This window comes from Mobula hypostoma, chromosome 10 (genome assembly GCF_963921235.1).
Source record: "Mobula hypostoma chromosome 10, sMobHyp1.1, whole genome shotgun sequence".
NCBI classification, from domain to species: Eukaryota; Metazoa; Chordata; class Chondrichthyes; order Myliobatiformes; family Myliobatidae; genus Mobula; species Mobula hypostoma.
This window is the reverse complement of record NC_086106.1, coordinates 9924075-9942513: the sequence shown is the minus strand read 5'-3', so window position 1 is coordinate 9942513 and position 18439 is coordinate 9924075. Positions and strand designations below refer to the sequence as shown.

Here is an 18439-nt window from a genome sequence, read left to right as displayed (position 1 = left end):
GGAGCTTTGTGTGTGTTAGTTGGAAGGAGGTCGTAGTCATAGTCATACTTTATTGATCACGGGGGAAATTGGTTTTCGTTACAGTTGCACCATAAATAATTAAATAGTAATAAGACCATAAATAATTAAATAGTAATATGTAAATTATGCCAGGAAATAAGTCCAGGACCAGCCTATTGGCTCAGGGCGTCTGACCCTCCAAGGGAGGAGTTGTAAAGTTTGATGGCCACAGGCAGGAATGACTTCCTATGACGCTCTGTGTTGCATCTCGGTGGAATGAGTCTCTGGCTGAATGTACTCCTGTGCCCAACCAGTACATTATGTAGTGGATGGGAGACATTGTCCAAGATGGCATGCAACTTTGACAGCATCCTCTTTTCAGACACCACCGTCAGAGAGTCCAGTTCCATCCCCACAACATCACTGGCCTTACAAAAGAGTTTGTTGATTCTGTTGGTGTCTGCTACCCTCAGCCTGCTGCCCCAGCACACAACAGCAAACATGATCGCACTGGCCACCACAGACTCGTAGAACATCCTCAGCATCGTCCGGCAGATGTTAAAGGACCTCAGTCTCCTCAGGAAATAGAGACGGCTCTGACCCTTCTTGTAGACAGCCTCAGTGTTCTTTGACCAGTCCAGTTTATTGTCAATTCGTATCCCCAGGTATTTGTAATCCTCCACCATGTCCACACTGACCCCCTGGATGGAAACAGGGGTCACCGGTACCTTAGCTCTCCTCAGGTCCACCACCAGCTCCTTAGTCTTTTTCACATTAAGCTGCAGATAATTCTGCTCACACCATGTGACAAAGTTTCCTACCGTAGCCCTGTACTCAGCCTCATCTCCCTTGCTGATGCATCCAACTATGGCAGAGTCATCAGAAAACTTCTGAAGATGACAAGACTCTGTGCAGTAGTTGAAGTCCGAGGTGTAAATGGTGAAGAGAAAGGGAGACAAGACAGTCCCCTGTACACCTGGTATCATGGAAGGGTAGGAGAACGGGGTGTCCCAGACGGTGGGGAGGCGGGCTGTTGGCGGAGGGGCGCGTCCCAGAGAGAGTGGGGGAGAGACAGGAAAATAAAGGAAGCGTCCTCGAGCTGGGAAGCATTCCCAGATTGAGGGTGAGGAGTGAGGAGGGGAAGGGGGAAGTGCGAGAGGCCGTTTCGGAGTTGGGGGAAGGGGGTAGGGCAGGTCCCTGGGACGAGTGGAGGGGTGTCTCAGCGACGGGGGCGAGGGTGTGAGAGTGGCGGGCCCGGTGGTGGCGGGGGAGTTGAGTGTAGGGAAGTGGGCGACGCAGGGTCAAAGGAGAGTGTGCGTGGGCGCCCAAGCGATGCGTGGAGGGGAAGGGGCCTCGCAGAGATGCGGACGGAGTGAGTGAAGGGGAAAGGGGAAGGCAGCGTACCTCAGCGGAAGGTCGGTGAATGTTGACTATTAATAATTAATCTAGGTTAGGCAATTCACTACGCAACTCGTAATTAATCGAAGCTCACACTTTATTGTCTCTGTACTGATACTCATTCAAGTCACTTCTCCAATTCACAACACCGAAACAGAGGATCTCCCGTTGGCCAAATGATTGATCCTTTTTCTCCCAGCCCTTGGGAGTTGGGGGGTGGTGGTGTTAGTCTTCGGAGTTCTCGCTGCTTTGTATTCAAAGCCCCTCGCTTTTATACACCCCTCATCAGTTTAAATGTTGCTTCTCGATCTTGCTGGCTGTGGTCTATTGGACTAACATGTGTCAGCTCCCCTTTGGCTCTGTCCAACTCAGCATCGATTTCTCGCCCTTCTTGCAGATTAGAGTTTGCAACTAAAGTCTCTTTGTTCTGAATCAGCCGGCTACAGGGCTCGAGATAATAGAGAATAGACAATAGGTGCAGGAGTAGGCCATTCAGCCCTTCGAGCCAGCACCACCATTCACTGTGATCATGGCTGATCATCTACAATCAGTATCCAGTTCCTGCCTTATCCCCATATCCCTTCACTCCGCTATCTTTAAGAGCTCTATCTAACTCTTTCTTGAAAGAATCCAGAGAATTGGCCTCCAACGTCTTCTGGGGCAGAGCATTCCACAGAACCACAACCCTCTGTGTGAAAAAGTTTTTCCTCAACTCCGTTCTAAATTGTCTACCCCTTATTCTTAAACTGTGGCCTCTGGTTCTGGACTCCCCCAACATCGGGAACATATTTCCTGCCTCTAGCGTGTCCAATCCCTTAATAATCTTATATGTTTCAATCAGATCCCCTCTCATCCTTCTAAATTCCAGTGTATACAAGCCCAGTCGCTCCAATCTTTCGACATATGACAGTCCCGCCATCCCGGGAATTAACCTCGTGAACCTAAGCTGCACTCCCTCAATAGCAAGAATGTCCTTCCTCAAATTTGGAGACCAAAACTGTACACAATATTCCAGGTATGGTCTCACCAGGGCCGTGTACAACTGCAGAAGGACCCCTTTGCTCCCATACTCAACTCCCCTTGTTATGAAGGCCAACATGCCATTAGCTTTCTTCACTGCCTGCTGTACCTGTATGCTTACTTTCAGTGACTGATGAACAAGGACACCCAGATCTCGTTGTACTTCCCCTTTTCCTAACTTGACATCATTCAGATAGTAATCTGCCTTCCTGCTCTTACCACTCTGGTCAGACACAGGCTCCCCCAGTCATAAACCCTACATGTTCTGTCGTACCAAAGAATACCTCACAAGTACATTATTCTGACTCTGTGTACAGTAGTGAGGCTATTCCGCCCCTCTGGTCCCTACCGGTGTTTCTGTTCCATCTCCTCCCATCACCCTGTCGTGATGTTCTTTTCTCTATCGCTGTTCACTCAGCTTCCTCCTAAATCCATCCCCGTCGGCTGCCCCTCGAGTGACGGGTTCCAAATGGACACCACTCGGGATGAAGAAGCGACGTCGCCAACCGACTGGTCTCTGTCAACTCGTTCTTCCCTTAAACTTTATTTATTTGTGCACAAGGCCAACAGTATAGCCCCTCGGGGAGCTGCTCTGAAACCTCTGCTCAGAACTGTCAATTTTTTATAGAGATTGACCAATTGAAATCTTGTGCAGCTTTGAACCCCTTATTTGCATATATAGAATATAATTGTGTGACATTCTTACAAGTATTCACAACCAACAGGACTGCATGCTATTTATACACACGAAGTCATGCAGCATCTGTGGAGGGGTATAAATCATTGATATTTTCGGCTCAGATTTAGCGCGTGGTCAGGTGGTTAAGGTGTCGGAATAGTGACCTGAAGGTCGTGAGTTCGAGCCCCAGCCGAGGGAACGTGTTGTGTCCTTGAGCAAGGCACTTAATCACACATTGCTCTGCGACGACACTGGTGCCAAGCTGTATGGGTCCTAATGCCCTTCCCTTGGACAACATCGGTGGTGTGGAGAGGGGAGACTTGCAGGCAGTATGGGCAACTGCCGGTCTTCCATACAACCTTGCCCAGGACTGCGCCCTGAAAACTTTCCAAGGCGCAAACCCATGGTCTCACGAGACTAACGGATGCCTATTTATCCGGCTGAGACCCTTCCTCCCCCTAACCCCCCATCAATCCCATCTCTTGGTCTCCAATTTACCATCTCTCCATCCCTTCCCCCCGCCCCGTTTTACGCTCCCTCCGTGAATTTCTTGTCCACTCAACCCTCCCCCCTGATCTCCCTCTTGGCACTGATCCGTGCAAGCCCTGCCCCTACACGTCCTCCCTCACCACCACTCAGGGCCCCAAACAGTCCTTCCAGGTGAGGCAACACCTGACCCGTGAGTATGTTGGGGTCATATACTGTGTCTGGTACACCTGGTGTGGCCTCCTGTATATCGGTGAGAACTGATGTAGATTGGGAGACCGCCTCGCCGAGTACCTACACTCCGTCCACCAGAAAAACTAGGATTTCCCAGTAGCCCTCCATTTTAATTTTACTTCCCATTCCCATTCCGACATGTCAGGCCATGGCCTCCTCAAGTTGGAAGAGCAAAGCCTTATATTCTGTCTGGGTAGCCTCCGACCTGATGGTATGAACATCGATTTCCTGAGCTTCCGGTAATTGCCCCTTCGTAATTCCCCATTCCTGTCTCCCTCTCTCACATTATTTCCTTAGCTGCCTATCGCCTCCCTCTGGTTCTCCTCCCATTTCCCTTTCTTCCATGGCCTTCTATCCTCTCTTATTAGATTCCCCCTTCTCCAGCCCTTTATCTCATTCACCAGTCAACTTCCCAGCTCTTTATTTCACCATTCCCCCTCTCCCACTCTCACCTATCAGCTGTTCCAAGCCTGCGGTCGTCCCGTGACTGTTTCTTTAAGAGCGGCTGAGGGAGGCGGGACTTACTGTGACGTCAGGCGCCAGCTTTCTCGGCTCACTTCTGATTTTTAACAGAGAGAGAGAGAGAGAGAGAGAGAGAGAGGGGAGAGAGAGAGACAGAGAGAGAGAGGGAGAGAGAGAGAGACAGAGAGGGAGAGAGAGACAGAGAGGGAGAGAGAGAGAGAGAGACAAAGAGAGAAAGACTGAGAGAGAGGGAGAGGGAGAGAGAGAGAGACAGACAGAGACAGAGAGAGAGGGAGAGAGAGCGAGAGAGAGAGAGAGAGCGAGGAGAGAGGGGGGAGAGAGAGACAGAGAGAGAGACAGAGAGAGAGAGGGGGAGAGAGGGAGAAAGAGAGAGGGAGAGAGAGAGAAAGCGCGCGAGAGAGAGAAAGCGCGCGCGAGAGAGAGAGAGAGAGAGAGACAGACGGAGAGAGAGAGAGAGAGGGAGAGAAGAAAAGCTGATAGCTTCAGTTTGTCGCAGCTGGGGCTTGGAACTCTCCCATACCCACAAGGGTGAGTTGATCACGGAACTGCAACGAATGTGTGTGGCTGTTACTTCGGATAATCCATAGGAGCGGATTTTGGAATATCTTGGGGGACCGCTTGTGTTAACCCTTGCCTGGGTATGTTGTGTGGTAACCCCCTTTGAAGACGGTATTCCTGTGACAGGTCACTTTCGCTCATAACTGGTCTGTGGACGGATTTAACGGATACGAACTTCGACGTAACGGCCTTTTCTGTGCATTTACCCTGGATTACAAATATCTCTCTCCCATCATTTATTCCGTGGATCACTGAGATTTCCTACTCAAGATTTAGAGTCTTGAGATTACTGAGATCTCAAGACTCTAAATCTTGTTCCCCCAGGCTCAATAGTTTGGGAGTTATATTTACACATATATACACATAACATTGATAACTTCTGTTTATCTTGGTTAAGTTACTATATTATAAGTAGATACTAGTATAGGTAATGGTTTTAACATCAAAACCAGACTCCAGTGTGAACTCTATTGCTGCTGGTTTGTTTCTAAAATGTTACAGTTCGTAACTCACCGACCACCTTGTACTTCCTCCTCCCCTCCCCCACTTCCTTACTCTGTCACCGTCAGCCCCTCGGGGTCATTCCCCCTTTCCACCTCAACACCCATTTCTGGTTCTCTGGGTGTCCCATCCAAAACCCCTCTTTACCACGTCACCCCCTCTCCATGTTGCCCTCGTCTCCCCTCTTTCCCTTACCCCCACCCTTGGTTGTGTCATTCTTCACGCTTTTTCTGGGTCACCCCTTTCCCCCTCACCGCCACCCATCTGTGGGTCTCCCACTTCCCTACCCCACCATTCTAGGTCGCCCGCTTACACCCTGCTTCCCTTAACCCCACCTCCACCCTGTCTCGGGGGTCGCCCTGGTCACCCTGTTCCTCCCACCCCTGTCGCCTCTAGTCACCCAATGCACCCTCCTTGGATCGCCGTGGTCCATCCTCTCCCCTTCCCTCTTCCCGCTGTTGGGCCTTTTGCTCTCCCTCATGACTCTGGGTCAAACCTTCCCAGCTGCCCTTCCATCTCCGGGTCTCCAAATCCCCCTTTCCCTATCTGTGGGTCACCCCTCTTTGCCTTGCCTCTGGGTCACTCTCTTACCCTCATCTGTGGCTCTCGCCCGTCTCTGGTTCTCCCTTCTATCCTCCCCTTGCCTTTAAGTTGCCCTTCTGCCCTCACTCCTCCTACCCCACCAGTCTTTCAGGAGTTCTGATGAAGAGTCCTGGCCTGAAACGTTGGCTGTTTACTCTTTTCCATAAATACTGCCTGGCCTGCTGAGTTCCTCCAATATTTTGTGTGCTTCACTCACTATGTTTCTGTTCATTGTCCTTCTCTCCCACCTTGTATACACTGGAATTTAGGAGGGTGAGAGGGGATCTGATTGAAACATATAAGATTATTAAGAGATTGGACACGCTAGAGGCAGGAAACATGTTCCCGATGTTGGGGGAGTCCAGAACCAGAGGTCACAGTTTAAGAATAAGGGGTAGACCATTTAGAACGGAGTTGAGGAAAAACTTTTTCACACAGAGGGTTGTGGTTCTGTGGAATGCTCTGCCTCAGAAGGCAGTGGAGGCCAATTCTCTGGATTCTTTCAAAAAAAGAATTAGATAGAGCTCTTAAAGATAGCAGAGTGAAGGAATATGGGGAGAAGGAAGGAACGGGGTACTGATTGTGGATGATCAGCCATGATCACAGTGAATGCCGGTGCTGGTTTGAAGGGCTGAATGGCCTACTCCTGCACCTATTGTCTATTGTATCTCTCGCTCAATATCTCTCCCTTATTATCCCCTCCCTCCTTCAGAACGTTGGTTGCTCGCGTCCTGTGCACTGATTGGAGGGGGTAAGATGAAATGCGCCTCTCTCCCACACCATCCCTCTCACTGTCATTGTCCACATGCACATATCTTTCACTGACCCCCTTTATCTGTTCTCACTATCCCTCTCTCACCCCTTGCTGTCTGCCTCTCAGTTTCCCACCCGCTCCTCACTATTTCCCCTGTCCCCACACTGACTCCCACCCACTGCTCCCTTGGTCTCCCTTCCCACGGTCACTGACTCCTGTCTCTCACTGGCACTCCGTCTTTCACTCTAGTTTTTCCTTTTAGCCCCTCCTCCAATCAGTGCCCAGGCCGTGAGCAGCCGAGCGTTCTGATTGGAGAAAAGTGGACAAAGTCCGCCAGCCGGTCAGAGGTGTTTTTCAACCAACACTGACCAATCGGAGGCCAGGCAGCATCTATGGAAAAAAAGTAAACAGTCGACGTTTCAGACCGAGACCCTTCATCAGGACTGAAAAGGAAGAGAAGTCAAGAGTGAGATGGTGTGGGGCGAGGAGCGAGAAGTACAAGGTGGTAGGTGATTGGTGAAACCAGCAGAAGGGGTGGGAGTGAAGTAAAGACCCGAGAAGTTGATTGGTCAAAGAGATACAGGACCGGAGGAAGGAGATTCTGATTGGAGAGGATAGATGGTCATGGAAGAAAGGGAAGGGGGAGGAGCACCAGAGGGAAGTGATGGGCAGGGAAGGAGATAAGGTGAGAGAGGGAAACAGGAATGGGGAATGGTGAAGGGGATAACCAGAAGCTGGAGAAATTGATGTTCATGCCATCAGGTTGGAGGCTACCCAGATGGAATATAAGGTGTTGCTCCACCAATCTGAGTGTGGCCTCATCGCAGCAGTAGAAGAGGCCGTGGACTGACATGTTGGAATGGGAATGGGAGGCAGAATTGAAATGGGAAGCCTCTGGGAGATCCTGCATTTTCTGGTGGAGTGTAGATACTCAGCAAAACGATTTCCTAATCGACACCAGGCATCAGCAATATGCAGGAGGCCACACCGGGAGCACCAGACACAGTGTATGACCCCAATAGACTCACAGTTGAACTGACACCTCACCTGGAAGGACTGTTTGTGGCCTTGAATGGGAGTGAGGCAGGAGGTGTAGGGGCAGGTGTAGCACTTGTTCCGCTTGCAAGGATAAATGCCAGGAGGGAGATCAGTGGAAGGGATGAAATGACAAAGGATTCTGCACTATACTTCCTATCGTCCTGCCACAAGTAAAAATGCCATCCCCTTCTCTCAGTTCCTCCGTCTCTGCCGCATCTGCTCTCAGGATGAGGCTTTCAATCCCAGAATGAAGGAGATGTCTTCCTTGTTCAAAGAAAGGGTCTTCCTTTCCTCCACCATCAAAACTGCCCTCACCCACATCTCTTCCATTTCACACACATCTGTCCTCAACCCTTCCTCCCATCACCACACCAGGGTTCTTCTTGTCCTCACCTACCACCGCTCCAGTCTCCACATCCAGCACGATTCTCCAGAACTTCTGTCATCTCCAACGGATACCCACCAAGCGCATCTTTCCCTTTCCTGCCAACTTTCCGCGGGTTCGTTCCCTGCGTGACTCCCTTGTCCACTCATCCCTCCCCACTGACCTCTCTCCTGACACTTATCCTTGCAAACGGAACAAGTGCCACATGCGTCCCAACATTTTGTGTGTGTTGCCTTGGATTCCCAGCATCTGCAGATTTTCCCCTGTTTGTGACCGGCCAATCAGAACAAGTACGTCCGGTCTGAATTTTAATAGTGCCTGTACTCGATAACCGGACTTCTGGGATCTTCCACAAAACAAACACGTGTCTGCAACCAGAGCCTGGACAAATCCAGCCTGGTGCTGTGTGCAGCCAAAACACGGGATAGGGAAAGCGTGTTGTATTTGTGCAGTCGAAGTTTACCGAGTTTGTTTCCCTGTCCTTCAGTCTCCAAATGTTGCCACTCTGTCATTCATTGCCACACCCCTGTTCCTCATCATTTGCTCCGACCCCCACCACTGCCCACAGCCCCAAACCCTGACCCCTGCCGACCCATCCCTGGTTTCTCATCCAGCTCCACTGAACACCCAGCTAATGGTTCCCCACCCTCCTCTCTGAGTTCAGAGGACGGTGGTGCATTCTAACAGCCCTTCAGAAGCAGTGAGAATGACCCACGACATTGAAATGAGCCTGGAATACGGAGGTTAACAACCGACAGCATTCTCCCTCAGTGCAGAGATTGAAGGGACAAAGAACACGGGAGACATAACTGCAGTGAGCTCGTTCTTCTTCAGCCTGCAGAAAATCATGCAGGGAATTCCAGGGAAACCTCCTCACACACAGTGCAGAGACCATTTGGAACCCATGACCACAGGGAGAGTGAGAGGTGAACAGCAGGGATGGAGTTAAAGGGCTGTCGTGGAACAGAAACGTTGTCAGATCAGCTGGGCTGAATTGACTCCCCACTGTACACTGTGTATTCTGTAGGTTCACTGAGCACCTGAGACAGGGTTTAAAGTACAATTTAATTATTAGTCACAGATGCAGAATATGAAACTCCAGTCCCATTACAGGTGAACATCAGCAGAGGAAACTCCTCCCAAGCCCAGTGACCAGGGTGCGGCACTGGGTGTGATGAGCAGCAGCGATAATTGCTGAAGTCAACACCACACTCACTTCTGAACTTGCCCCTGGACTCAGCAACTGTCACGGTGAAATATTCCGCATGCAACTTATTGAAACTTTCTTCCCCCAGAGTGAACTCGGTTGTGCATGGCAAGGTTGGGTGACCGAGTGAATCATTTCCCAGACATAGAAGAGTCAAACGGCCCCTCAACCCTGTGAACTCTCTGGTGTCTCATCAGGTTGGATGACAGAGTGAATCCCTTCCCACATTCAGGGCAGATGTACGGCCTCTCCCCGGTGTGAACTCGCTGATGTACCTTCAGCTGAAATGAGTGAGTAAATCCCTTCCCACAGTCTGAGCAGGTGAACGGTCTCTCCCCAGTGTGCACTAACTGGTGTGCCAGTAGGTCAGATGACCGAGTGAAGCCCTTCCCACAGTCTGAGCAGGTGAACGGTCTCTCCCCCGTATGAGCTCGCTGATGTGTCTGTAGGTTGGATGATGTGATGAATCCCTTCCCACACACTGAGCAGGTGAAGGGTCTCTCCCCAGTGTGAACTGACTGGTGTTTCTGCAGGTCAGATAACCGAATGAATCCCTTCCCACAGTCTGAGCAGGTGAATGGCCTCTCACCCATGTGAACTCGCTGATGCGTCTGTAGATTGGACAACTGAGAGAATCCCTTCCCACATTCAGAGCAGGTGAACGGCCTCTCCCCACTGTGAACTTGCTGATGTACCTTCAGGTGAGACGACCGAGGAAATCCCTTCCCACAGTCTGAGCAGATGAATGGCATCTCCCCAGTGTGAACTGACTGGTGTGCCAGCAGGTCATTTGACCTAGTAAATCCCTTCCCACACTCTGAGCACGTATACGCCCTCTCGCCAGTGTGAACTCGCTGATGGGTCTGTAGGTTGGATGATGTGGTGAACCCCTTCCCGCATTCAGAGCAGGTGAACGGCCTCTCCCCAGTGTGAACTCGCTGGTGTACCTTCAGTTGAGATGATTCAGTGAATCCCTTCCCACAGACTGAGCAGGTGAACGGCCTCTCCCCAGTGTGACGTGACTGATGTTTCTGTAGGTTGGACGACTGAGTGAATGCCTTCCCACATTCAGAGCAGATGTACGGCCTCTCGCCCGTGTGAACACGTTGGTGCCTTTGCAGGTAAGAGAGGTGAGGAAAACTCTTCCCACAGTCTGAGCAGGTGAACGGCATTTCCCCAGGGTGATCTGACAGGTATGTGTACGTGGTATGTCAGGGTAAATCCCTTCTCAGCGACTCAGCAGGTGAGTGGCCTCTCCCTGGTGTGACTGCGGGTGGAATGACTGAGAAGATCACTTGCTGCCTGAGGAGGAGGTGAACAGCCTCTCCCCCATGCAAACCCGCTGATATACCTTCAGTTAAAATGACTGAGTAAATCCCTGCCAACAATCTGAGCAGATACGCAGTCTCTCTCATGTGTCAGCACATCAAATGACTGAGGAAAGTTGAAGTCTCTCTCATTTGTGAATTCACTGCTTGTCTGCGGAGAGGTGAGTGAGTGAATCTCATTCCACAGGAGCAGGTGGACAGCCGCTCACTGGTGTGAATTCTCTCACATCTCCTCAGCTTGACCGACAGAGTGAATTGCTTCCCGCAGTCTGTGGTGTGAACTTGCTGAGGTATCTTCAGCCTGGATGACTGACTACATCCCCTCCCGCTCACGGAGCAGGTGATTGGCCTCTCCCCAATGTGAAATGACTGGTGTGTTTGTAGGTGGGATGACCGCGTGAACCCCTTCCCACATTCAGAGCAGATATACAGCCTCTCCCTTGTGTGTCAGAAGATCAGATGACTGAGTGGAACTAATCCCATACACAGAAGAGTTGAACCGTCTCTCTCCCTTGTGAATTCACTGGTGAATCTGCAGATCGTTGAGCGATTGAATCCCTTCCCACACTGAAAGCGGGGGAATGATATCTTCTTGCTATCAGTTCTCAGATGATTCCTCAAGTCAGATGTCAGATGGTGAACTCCTCAGTTGAAGAACTGATCTCTGCTGAACAAATGCTGGTGTGTTCTCAGCACCCCAGTTTCAGTGGAGCTAAAACGGAAAACTTCACTTCATTTCAGATATGAAGCACGTTTCCAGTTGGGATGAGATTCATCTTCATCTTCAAGGATTGACAACAGGAATATTGGTGTTACAAACGAACTATCTGGCCACTCCTTAAATATCCGGACAGACACGGGAGAACTGTTGTGTTGTTGTGTTTGACATTCCCGTACAGAAGTGACTTGCCATTTCTAACCTATAAAAAGATTTACAAAAGACATCAATGGGTGAAGGACAACACAAACAACAGGAATTCTGCAGATGCTGGAAATTCAAGCAACACACATAAAAGTTGCTGGTGAACGCAGCAGGCCAGGCAGCATCTCTAGGAAGAGGTGCAGTTGACGTTTCAGGCCGAGACCCTTCGTCAGGACTGTTGTAAATCTCCTCTGCACCCTTTCTATGGTTTCCACGTCCTTCCTATAGTGAGGCGACCAGAACTGAGCACAGTACTCCAAGTGGGATCTGACCAGGGTCCGACGTAGCTGCAACATTACCTCTCAGTTCCTAAATTCAATCCCATGATTGATGAAGGCCAATGCACAATATGCTTTCTTAACCAGAGTCAACCTGCACAGCAGCCTTTGAGTGTCCTATGGACTCGGACCCCAAGATCCCTCTGATCCTCCACACTGCCAAGAGTCTTACCATTGATACTATATTCTGTCATATAGTCCATGCCGAACCATTATTCTGCCTAGTCCCATCTGTCTGTACCTGGACTGTAGACCTCCATACACATTTCAGATGAATTATTTTTAGTCCGAGATCTGACATCACGCTGTTGCAGTGAAGTTTAACGCAAGTTGGAGAAACAACGCGACTTTTAACTGGACACGGATCAGGTACCTGGAAGGACAATCAAATTTTCTGACTGTTTTTCTGTCTGTATCAGAATGGGTCTTTTCAAACTGTCATCCATCTGTGACGTGACTCAGTTTGTCTCTCTCGATTAGTATTATTTCAAGTTCTGGTCAAGACCCACAGCGCTTCTAAAAACACGTGATATAATACGGTTGATCCTGGAGGCTTTCTAATTACTCTGAGCACTCTGTCTGCAAGGTGATTATCTCAGAACTATGAACAACACACATCAAAGTTGCTGGTGAAAGCAGCAGACCAGGCAGCATCTCTGGGAAGAGGTACAGTCGACGTTTCGGGCCGAGACCCTCGTCGACTGTACCTCTTCCTAGAGATGCTGCCTGGCCTGCTGCGTTCACCAGCAACTTTGATGTGTGTTGCTTGAATTTCCAGCATCTGCAGAATTCCTGGTGTTTGCGATCTCAGAATTATGTTTCTGTTCCGAGCTCCCAATCCTTGGATTTAGACAGCAGAAGCTCGGCAGCGGGGAGATGCATCCGCCCCTCCACTTTCAAACACCCTACGGACAGGCGGCCAGAGCGCTGGGCATTGTCACCCATGGCTGCCATTCTACCCAGAAATCCCCACGAACCAGATACCCACCTACTCATCACGGTCCCAGCAATACGCATGCGTCGCAGAAATGACGGCAGTACCGTCACTTACCAGCAGAAAGCTCCCGGGTCCGGGTCCGGATCCGGATCATGGGGCGGAGAAAGAGGGAAGGAATCGGGACTGTGCCGTGGTGCGGAGCCACGGTGTGTCCTGAGCTCGCAGGCACCGTCCCTCAGTTGGGGTGCGGAGCCCGCCCCTGATGAAGCCCCCCGCTCCTACCCGCCGCCGACGCGCCAGAGGCTTTCGTCCACTGGGCGCATGCGCGGTATCGGGGACTCGCTGCGTCCTCGGCGCCTGCGCATTTGATCCCTGAGTCGCCGAGTGGGAATTGTGAAGCGCGGCGGTTTCTGGCTAAGCAGAATGCCGAGAAAACTGTCGGCAAGTACTGTACCGGTCCCCTCAAATTCAGTCTTTATATGTAGGGCCCAGCAGCTACCTTAACGGAGCAAGCTCCCCTAAATAATCTGCTCGGCACCTGTCTCGAAGTCCAATCCACTGAAAAATTGCAGAAATAAAACACAAGAGATTCTTCAAATGCTGGAAATAGTCAGCAACGCTCGCAGAATACTGGAGGAACTCGGCAGGCCAGGCAGCGTCTATACAGAGGAATAAGCAGTTGAGTCTTCAAGCCGAATCCAATTAAAGGCGAACGTCGGCAGAACAAACCCCTCCGGTGCTCAGAGACCGGGATTCAGTCCAGGGCGCGACGAGCAGCTTCAATAACTGCGGGATCGGTCGGGAACTTGCAACTGGAGTCAGCCACTGCGATGATTAAGAATTTCACGCAGAGTTTATTTGAAGCTCCTCCCCCGCCGTGAAGTGGCTGGTGTTCCAGCAGGTGGGACGGATGAATGGCCTCTCTCCAGTGTGAACTCTTGTTTCAGCAGCTCTAATCACCGAATTAATCCCTTCGCACACAGCGAGCAGTTGAACGGCCTCCCCCCAGTGTGAGAGCTCACTGAGGTGAATGCAGTTGGGATGACTGACAATCCCCTGCCGTAGTCAGGACAGGCGAACGGCCGCTCTCCAGTGTGAATCTTCCGATGTCTTCTCACGTTGGGTCTGACTAAATCGCTTGCCACAGACAGAACAGTTGAACGGTTTCTGTGCGGTCTGAACTCGCTGCGGCCGCTTCACTCTTTCCCACGCACGGAGCAAGTTATCAGCCTCTCCCCAGAGTGAATTCATCGGTGTTTCTGCAGATCAGATGCTCAGGCCTTTTAACATCTTTCTAAGAGATTCCCCCCTCATTCCCCTGAACTCCAGGAAATACAGCCCAAGAGCTGCCAGACGTTCTTCATATGGTAACCCTCTCATTCCTGGAATCATTCACGTGAATATTCTCTGAACCCTCTCCAATGTCGGTATATCCTTTCTAAAATAAGGTGCCCAAAACTGCACACAATACTCCAAGTGAGGTCTCACCAGTGCCTTATAGAGCCTCAACATCACATCCCTGCTCTTATATTCTATACCCCTAGAAATGAATGTCAACATTGCATTCGCCTTCTTCACCACCGAGTCAACCTGGAGGTTAACCTTTAGGGTATCTTGAACAAGGACTCCCAAGTCCCTTTGCATCTCTGTATTTTAAATTCTCTCCCCATCTAAATAATAGTCTGCTCATTTATTTCTTCCGCCAAAGTGCATGACCATACACTTTCCAACATTGAATTTCATTTGCCACTTCTTTGCCCATTCCCCTAAACTATCTAAGTCTATCTGCAGGCTCTCTGTTTCCTCAACACTAGCTGATCCTCCACCTATCTTTGTATCATCGGCAAATTTAGCCACAAATCCATTAACACTGTAATCCAAATCATTGATATACAACGTAAAAAGCAGCGGTCCCAACACCGAACCCTGTGAAACTCCACTGGTAACCGGCAGCCAGCCAGAATAGGATCCCTTTATTCCCACTCTGTTTTCTGCCGATCAGCCAATGCTCCACCCTTGCTAGTAACTCCCCTGTAATTCCGTGGGCTCTGAATTTGCTAAGCAGCCTCGTGTGCGGCACCTTGTCAAAGGCCTTCTGAAAATAGGTCTTTAATTATGTCTTTAATCCATCTGGATTTGGACATCAAATCATTCTCAAGGTCACACAATAACTCAATATTCACCCTGCGATTCGATGGTCAAAAATCCGGTTTAATATTCCCTTTCTCATAAGCCCTGAGGTTTGTCGCTTTGAGGCGGCTGCAAAAAAAAAAACATAAAAATGACCACAATGTACAACAGAAATCAACAGTGGAAAAGGGGTAATGGAGTGATGTTCACAGACAGTTCGAATTTCTGACGGCGAGGGGTGGGGGTGGGGGGAAAGAAATTGTTCCTGAATTGTCGAGTGTGGGTCTCCACGCTCCTGTACCTCCTCCCCGAGGAGCATGTATCAGATGGGGGGGGGGGTGTCGTTAGGAGAGAGCACGTACTAGATGGGGGGGGGGTGTTAACAAGAAGAGGGCATGGTGCCAGATGGGGAGGGGGTTAACAATGTACCTGGGGTGTTTATCTACGCAGAGCTGTATTTCTGAACAGAGTGCCAAATCCCTGTCCATGGATAGCTGGCACCCAGCCGTGTCCGGGATGTGACGGAGAAGTTCCTTTGGCGCGGTGATCTTCAAGGCACCCTGAGAGTAAAAGTCGTGGCGTCACGGCAGGTTCCGGCCACTTGCTGGTGAGGCCGCACTTGGAGTTCAGCTCACAGGGAAGATGTCATTAAACTTTATTACTTTGACTTGCCAACCTCGCCTATAACTCAGATTCTCTAGTTCCGGCAGTAACCTTGACACGTATGCAAAGGGAAATGGGACACAGGGGTGAGGACCAATCCCTCACCGCTCCAGGCTGCAATGAGACACTTGTATGCACACTTTCCAGTTTATACACACAGTATCCGTCCCGGAACAGGGTGATTAAGACTGCACACACACTCCTGTATGCACACTTTCCAGGTTATACACACAGTATCCGTCCCGGAACAGGGTGATTAAGACTGCATACATGACTATAACTGTAGCTTGAAACAAGTGCAAGTTCAGGTTTTCTGCCACGTGCAAACACGCAAACACACCCGGGGTGTAAACGGCATGAAAATCAGAATCAGGTTTACTATCGCCGCCTTGCGAGGGCTCACCTGCCTGAGAAATGTTCCGTCCTCACCCTCCGAGACCGAGATCACGGGGTCATTTGAAGGAATCTCATTGCAGCCTGGAGCGGTGAGGGAATGGTCCTCACCCCTGTGTCCCATTTCCCTTTGCATACGTGTCCAGGTGCGCGCTCGCAGGACTGGACCCACCTGCGGAGGAACGGCGGACTCTCTCTGTCAAAGGGTGGGCGCTGGCGCCGGCTCCGGCTCAACCCGGGTGCGGCGGACGGCAGGCTCCCGACTCGACCCAGGAGCGGAGGGACGGCATAATCCCAACAAAGAGACAGACACAGGAATACCAACAGAGCCTCGGGGGGACGACTGAGCAGCACCACGAGACACATCATTCTCCAGAACACAGTCGGACTCCCTAGAGAGCTAACATATAATATGGGAAACACAATTTACAAGTTAAACTGCAAGCATAAGGGTTTAACGCCTCTCATTAAGATAATAGTTAGTAATTATATGCGCTCGAGAAACGTAGAGGCTCAACGTTCTGCAGCAGGCTGCAGTGGCCCACAGGACACACGACAATATGTTTAAGTGTGTGAGAGAGAGAGAGAGTGTGTGTGTGTGTGTGTGTGTGTGTGTGTGTGTGTGTGTATGTGTGTGTGTGTGTGTATGTATGTGTGCGTGTGTGTGTGTGTGTGTGTGAGTGTGTGTGTGTATGTGTGTGTGTGTGTGTATGTGTGTGTGTGTATGTATGTGTGCGTATGTGTGTGTGTGTGTTTGTATGTGTGTGTGTGTGTGTGTGTATGTGTGTGTGTGTGTGTGTGTGTGTGTATATGTGTGTGTGTGTGTGTGTGTGTTTTTCCTACCCTGAATGTAATTCCTTTCCTCTGCTTTTGCATATTTCAAAGGTTCAAAGGTTCGTTTATTATCAAAGCATGTATCCATGTACAACTCTGAAATGTGCCTTCTCCAGATAGCCACGAAACAAAGAAAGAACACGAAAGTCATTCTAAGGGAGACATCAAACCCATCCTCCGCCCCACCGTACAAAAAAAGGACGCCTCCCGATCATCAAGCCCCCCCCTCCCAAAATCAGACCATCCCTTACTAAAGAATAGGTTTTGTTTTCAATGAGATTGACCAGGTTGGAAAATACATTTTAAAAAATCACTCGATCGGACAACCATAAGATCGTAAAACATCCGGGAGGAGGGAGGAGAGGTCGTGGAATGGGGCAACGCAGATGCAGGCTGGATTTGGGAAAGGGGACGTTTCAGAGATGAGCGTGGGCGGAGGGTGGGGGTGGGGGAACTTCCCAGGGGTAGAGTTGAAGAGTGTCCCAGAGACGCAGGGAAGGGGTTTATCCCAGACACGTTTAGGAGGGAGTCAGGGAGGCGTGCCAAAGACCCCGAAATGACCTATAACTCCGAAAAGAGGAGGTTACCAAGCGATGTCATTCTTTGAGGAGATCTGAGGAGCGAACAATATGTCAGACATGGGCACCACAGCGCCGCCGCAGTTGGCGCAATGTTACTACAGCTCGGGCTGTTCTGGAGGTCGGCCTTCAATTCTGGCGCCGCCGTAAGGACTTTGTACGCTCTCCCCATGACCGCGTGGTTTCCTCCCAGTTAGTAGGTTAATTGGTCATTGTAAATTGCCCTGTGATTAGGCTAGGGTGGGGTGATGAGCGGGGCACCCCATTAGGCTGGAAGGCCCTGTTCCACGCCGTATCTAATAACAATGAACTCCTCCTCTTCAGTCTGAAGAAAGACGTGCAGGAAATTCAAGGGAAACCTCTTCACCCACTGAAGAGTGACCACTCAGAATGCATCACCACAGGGGGAGCCGGGGTGAACAGCAGGTGTGAGTGTTGTGGAACAGAAACATGGGCGGGGACCAACCAGGCTGAGTTGACTTCCTACTGTACATTTGTTGCAGATTGACGAAGAGACAACATTTAAAGTAGAACTGATCTATTTGTCAGAGATCCAGAATATTAAACTCCATTACAGGCGAACATCAGCAGAGGGAACTCCTCCCATTCCCAGTGACCAGGGTGGGGTACTGGGTGTGATGAGCAGCAGCGATAATTGCCGAGTTCGACACTGACACTCACTTGTGAACTTGCCTCTGGACTCAGCAGCGCTGACGGTGAAATATCCAGCATGCTGCTTATTTACTCTTTTTCCCTAGCATGAACTTGTTTACAATGTCCCAACAGGTAGGATGACTGACTAAAACACTTCCAAAACATGTGAACAGTCTCTCCCCCGTGCGAACTCGTTGCTGTGCGTGCAGCTCAGATAACTGAGTAAATCTCAGTTCACATTCTTCGCGGGTGAAATCGCTTTTGGTGCCTCTTCAGGAGGCGCGGCTGATCGAAACTCTTCCCACACTGAGAGCTGGGGAGCACGGTCCTCTCTCCGGTGTGAACTCGCTTGTGTCTAAGCTGGTGAGATGGCTCGTTTGAATCTCCTCCCACGCAC

The 18439-nt window shown here is 50.3% G+C and overlaps 1 protein-coding gene across 3 annotated transcripts; it reads right to left on the bottom strand.

The window, feature by feature from the left end:
- Positions 1-7836: 7836 nt before the first annotated feature.
- LOC134352642 (zinc finger protein 239-like) lies at positions 7837-16042 on the bottom strand. 3 transcript variants are annotated; one of them, XM_063059972.1, is made up of 2 exons: positions 15987-16042; positions 7837-11573 (listed from the first exon to the last, which is right to left on the bottom strand). In XM_063059972.1, the coding sequence occupies exon 2, from the start codon at positions 10495-10497 to the stop codon at positions 9457-9459; it is 1041 nt and encodes a 346-aa protein (XP_062916042.1). In that variant the 5' UTR covers positions 10498-11573; positions 15987-16042; the 3' UTR covers positions 7837-9456. The 3 variants fall into 3 exon arrangements, with proteins under 3 accessions (XP_062916042.1, XP_062916041.1, XP_062916040.1); XM_063059971.1 differs by lacking the exon at positions 15987-16042 and adding an exon at positions 13290-13897; XM_063059970.1 differs by lacking the exon at positions 15987-16042 and adding an exon at positions 12905-13277.
- Between the last annotated feature and the right edge of the window lie 2397 nt (positions 16043-18439).

What these genes read in the sequence shown, in the direction of transcription:
- LOC134352642 (XM_063059972.1), bottom strand. Translation starts at nt 10,497, where the DNA reads ATGCCGTTCACCTGCTCAGACTGTGGGAAGAGTTTTCCTCACCTCTCT.